The sequence below is a fragment of the Nannobrachium achirus genome (assembly GCF_963921795.1).
Source record: "Nannobrachium achirus genome assembly, chromosome: 8".
NCBI lineage: Eukaryota > Metazoa > Chordata > Actinopteri > Myctophiformes > Myctophidae > Nannobrachium > Nannobrachium achirus.
In genome coordinates, this window is record NC_137817.1 from 41,030,972 (window position 1) to 41,036,443 (window position 5,472).

The 5,472-nt window shown below is 40.5% G+C and overlaps 1 protein-coding gene across 2 annotated transcripts in view; it reads left to right on the forward strand.

Annotated features, from left to right (window-relative positions):
- The window catches only part of atf5b (activating transcription factor 5b), a 5,481-nt gene extending 311 nt beyond the window's left edge, over window positions 1-5,170 (forward strand). Inside the window, exons 2-4 of one of the 2 annotated variants that reach the window (XM_080731637.1) lie at window positions 605-859; window positions 1,247-2,465; window positions 3,835-5,170. In XM_080731637.1, the coding sequence (XP_080587763.1) occupies window positions 715-859; window positions 1,247-2,465; window positions 3,835-4,021 (1,551 nt within the window). In that variant the 5' untranslated portion in view covers window positions 605-714 and the 3' untranslated portion in view covers window positions 4,022-5,170. The remainder of the gene's footprint in view (window positions 1-604; window positions 860-1,246; window positions 2,466-3,834) is intronic. The other variant, XM_080731638.1, reaches the window with a different exon arrangement.
- Window positions 5,171-5,472: the final 302 nt, after the last annotated feature.

Below are 5,472 nucleotides of genomic sequence, written 5' to 3' on the forward strand. Positions count from 1 at the left end.
TAAATTAACTTTTGTGGGTGTTATGGGAGGTCGTTTTGCTCATTGATTATTTATTTCATTTATTACACTATTATTAAAGTTACAATATCTAACTTTTTTTAACCATAGAGGAGGAATGTTGTTTTCATTTAACCTGGACATTATAAACGTCCACATAGATGCTTTGAAGAAATTATATGATTTATTACAATATCAAAATAACTTTTATGAATTTGTAATTGAACTATATGATTTATTTCAATATCAAATAACTTTTATGAATTTGTAATTTTATGTTACAGTTCTCATTGTTTTGGTATTATGTTTGCTATTTTAACTTAAACCCAATGATATTTCAAGCCACTATTATTTATGTTAATGTCAAATCATGCTACTGTAATCAGAATGTAGTTTCAAAGAGTGCAGTTAAGTAAAACTTAACTGTGCAATGATAACCTTAGAACTTTAAAACTTAAAAAAAAATTTTTTTTTAGATTTAATAAAATAAAAAATAAAAAATCAATAAATATGTTGTGCATTTTAGGTGCTGGAATAAAGCTTTTGGTGGAAATTCTAAACTGTTCAATTAATTGATTTATTATGTTTTTCCCATTTTTGTCAACAGGTCTTCAGGTCTTTCGACAATTCTGTGCTCAGTGAGGTGTCGCCCGAACTCTTGCACTGCAGTTTGCGCTTTTCAGCATTTTAGCCGAAAAAGAAGCCACGCCGGCGCCAATGTCGGCAGCATCGATCCTTCACACGAAAATTCCCACTCCCACTTCCACGGGCGACCTCAGCATTCCCTCTCTCCGACAGGCTAGCCGCAGCCAATCACGGCACAAGAGGAGGGCGGAGCCAGCAGAGAGGCAGCACTTAATTGGTGAGTTTCGACAAGAGGCTTTTTTATTTTCCCACATTCGGAGGTCGGAGCCGCAGTGCAGAGCGGGAGCTAATGTCGTACAGTGAGTACAGCTAAAGTGGATATATATCCAGTGCAGACGATGCTGTTCAATCATTTTCAGATGATCGGTTAGTCCGATTCGGATGTTTTCGACTTAATATTTGATGTTGTTAGCTTATTTTGTTTGGTTTTTAACTTTTTTTTACCGCTGTATAAGGCTTGTGAGATTAAAACATTTTTTTCTTGAATTTCAAAAATGCCTTTTCTTGCCTGAATGAAAGAAAAAAATATTTGTTCACAATAACGATTTATGATGACTTATTCATTTTATTTATATACTCATCTATTTACTTTCATCCATTGCAGGTGATGGTCACACGGATTGGATGACGGAAAAAGTTGACTTGTCCTCGTTTGTATCATCATCGACAGCCGAGTCCTCTCCCAGCTCATCCCTCCCGCCCTCGCCACTGGAACAGGATGTCAAGGTGCCCACCGACCTGGAGGTCATGACCTCTCTTCTGCAGGAGGAGCTGGCTCAGCTTGAGGACTATTTCCGCTCGGAGTCCACGGCCACCACGGCCAAGTTAGAGAGATCTGCAAAATGTGACAAGGGTGCCCAAGCCATGGGCACCCAGTCTTATTACCAGTTGCCCTACACTTCGTATGGGACCGGCCAATCGGAAGCCGCCCCCGTGGTTGTCTCCTTGGCAACGGGGGAGCTGGACCTGGCGAGCTTCTGTGGCGGTCCCATCGGCAGGAGCAAACTGGCGCGACCCGCCCCGTACAACTACCACCACCACCACCACCACCGCTATCATCACAACAACGGACGAAGACTCATCAGCGACACCGTGAAAGTTGGGGAAGAGATGGGACTTGATACGTGGGGCTCCAGGGGAAGTTACTCAGGGAGCACAGAGCTGTCTGTGAACCACTACTCCACATTGAAGACAGTGAGTAAGAACAGCATTGGTAGTGTAAAGAAGGTCAGAGAATGTGCTTTATCGTTGAAGGAAGAGGAGAGCTACTGTTTCTCGGAAGGAATGTTTTGCAGCGAAGAGATCGCTCGGGGCTTTTGCCTCAGTGGCTCCTACGACAGCCACCACAAGCGAGAGGGACAGTTGGCGCACAACGTGAAGGTTAACGGAAGTTACGACAGTCCGGGGCTTGAGGTCCTGCACTGCAGCAAGGATGGAGGAGGACTTTCGGGAAGTGTTCCCCATCACGACACAATGGTGGGCAGTGAAAGCTACTTCCACCAGACCATGGCCAGCACAGAGCCTTATCATAGCTTTATAGGAGACCTCGATCAGCCCACACAAGCACAAGCTGTTGAGCCCCAGCACGGACACTACCTCTACCCAGAATGCCTTGCAGACCAAAGCTATGAATGTCTGTCCACCAGAGGGGAGAGCGAGGGACCGCTGGTAGGCGCCTCAATGCATCACCGCCCGGCACAGAGGCTAAAGGACGAGCACTGCTCCCTCAAGACCAGTTTGGTGGGAGGGGCTGTACCCCTGGAGGCCCACACTGGAGAGAGGAAGCAGAAGAAGAGAGACCAGAACAAGACTGCTGCTCACAGGTACTGATTGACTTCTGTCTCTCTACATCCTTTTCCTCTCCACTGCCTCTTGCTCTCATTTCAGGATAAGAATAGGTTAAACATGTTGCTTACTTTGTGCATAAAAAAGGTCAGTTATGCTGTTCCCTGGGGGAAATATTGTTTATCATAATGTATAGCATTTAAAAAACACATTGTATTTTGTCTCTAAAAGTGTAATGAATTAAACAACATTAGTATTAAAATATTAGTAATTAATAATATATTATTAAGTACAGTATATTTATAAGCACTAATAAGTTATTATTACTTAGGGGTAACAATAACGGCATACATCATTTTGATAATGCTCATGAAAATAAAAATAAACTATTTTCTGGGTCTCATCCCATGAGTTAATAGGTAGGTAGGTAGGTAGGCACTTTATTGATCCCCGAGGGGAAATTCAAGTTCAATTCAATGTTCTCAAACTCCAAAATATCTGGATCCATGACTTGTGCACGACCATTTTGTTACATAAGCCTGGTGCTGATGTCTATATTTGGATGGCTGTAATGCTCAGAGTGACGCGCTGCTGGAAAAGCCAGCCTGGTTCTCTCAAATGTAATGTCCTGCAGACAGTAAAGAGCTATGGAAAGTCCCGTGCCCCATGCCAGATACTGCCCCACCTAAACATTATTGGAAGGCTGTTTAGTTCACTCAGTGTTTATATGAGACACATTGTTTGCATTTGGATTTTAATCATGTCTTTTCCCTTTAATAAATAAGGATAAACATCTCTAGTGTTTAAATTTCTGTCACTACCTTGAAAGAGATATACCGGTAAGAAGAAAAGAAAATCTGTGAATAAATCATCAGCCTCACTGATAAAATGAAATAATAATTTATAAATAGTTTAGACACAGCTATATGGGACCAAATAATTTTATATATATATATATATATATATATATATATATATATATATATATATATATATAATATCTGAAATAATGTTTGAATTTCTTTTGAAAAAGACATGAAACATCTACTGTACAGTATTTATTTTCTATATGGTATATCTATACACATTTTCAAGATGAAGATATCTATTTTCAGATGTGTTACGAGCTTTGTAACTTTGTTTTAAAAAGTGCTGTAAAAATAAAGCTTATTTATTCATATTATTATTAGTATTATAGCTTGGCTAGTGCACAGACTACGAAGTTCAAATCCGACTCCTGTCTTATCTTGCATATCCCTCCTCATTTAGCCATTTGTTTCCTGTCTCTCTGCACTCTCCATTCTGAAAAGATTATTCATAAAAAGAAAATGCTGAAACATAACATGAGAAAAAAAAGCAACACAATTTAAAACCAGCTCACAATCCCCTGCATTTTGTCCCATGCAGGTACAGACTGCGTAAGAGGGCGGAGCTTGACACTCTGGAGGAGGAGCTACACGGGCTGGAGGGACAGAACCGAGAGCTACGCGACAAGGCTGAGTCAGTGGAGAGGGAGATCCAGTACGTCAAAGATTTACTGATCGAGGTGTACAAGGCGCGTAGTCAGCGCCTCAAACAGGACGGCAGTGCCTAAAGATAAAAAAAACAAAACACCCTTGAGCTGAACTCACCGCCATCGATCACAAACCACTGTCCCGCCAACCCAGATCTGACCCAGCCGATCCCAACCAGCACTACTGATTAAAATCCAAGAGCACCATTTTTTTTGTTTCAGAAAGAAAAAAAGAAATGTTAGTTGCATGATTTTGTTAGTTTATTTTCTAAAAAGAAAAAAGAAAAAATGGAACTAATTAAAAAAGAGAATTGCTTTATAATTGTTCTGAGAGTATAGTCAACAAAAAAGTTACCTTTCCAGAAATATCTCCAAATGGGTAACAGCGAATAAAGTGTGTCAGGCCTTAGCGAGGTGGCTTGTAATGGAGATGAGAGGTTGAACTTCCGTGACCACTGTGAACCAGCTGCACTGCACAGCCTTGTGACAACCCAGTTTTGCGCTTGCAACGATTGACCGTTTACGAAACGCTTTTCAGATTAGTGGTAGTGACTGAAATTTGCTTGTGGTTTTTTCGTGACTCGCATTGGCAGCATCAAGGCAGATAGATCCATGCTACGATATTAGATTTTATTTTTTTAATGATTTTATTTCCGTTCATTTATTATGCGTCGTTTGCTTTTAACAATCAATTTAAATAAAAAGGACTCGCTGGGAAAAAAAAGTGTTTGAAATGCTCTAGAAATGTTATCTAACGCTGCAAAACATCAAAGAAATTTGTATTGCTAAAATGTTTAGTATTTACACTTCTCTACCCCTCTGATGCATGTTTGATTTTGGAAAAAAGCATGTGTGATTGTTATTTGATGAAGGCTATATTCTGTTACCTGCATGGCTTCAAGCTCTCCACTGCGTTCCAGTTACTGAGTTAATTTCTTTTAGTCCCATCCACTGCCGACATGTACATGAGTTTTACTTCCAGCATCTTCCACTCAGGTTTGGTTTGGGTTTCCGCTCTGATAAAACACGCTACATTCACTGGCTTTTTCTTTGGATTCTTCTCGGCTGTATTTTGCGAACAAACAATCACCTGTTGACGCAACAATAAATTGTTGTTGGGTAACGGTACGAGTTAATGGGAATTCTTATTTTTCAATTGATCAATGTGTCCGAAAAAAAATCAGGTCCTCTGGAATGGGAGATGTCAATGTCAGGAAATGATCAGGTAAAATTGCAGCCAAATAAAACCAGTTATGTAGTATCATTCATTTCTGTCTATTGACTGTTCTTCAGCACACATGGTTCGTCATAAATTCAATCGGCATCCTCCCCACCGATGTTGATTGTTTTGTATCGATTCACAACCAAACGTGGGACAGGAAACGTGCTAGGAATTAAGCAGACAGATGAATAGCGGGATATGGAAGAACACACATTCTATCCCTCCCTTACACTCTGATGCCCTGCCCCTTGATTGCCTACTCCACCCCTCTTGTTTGGCTGCATTGCAGTTAAAATCATTTCTGACTAGT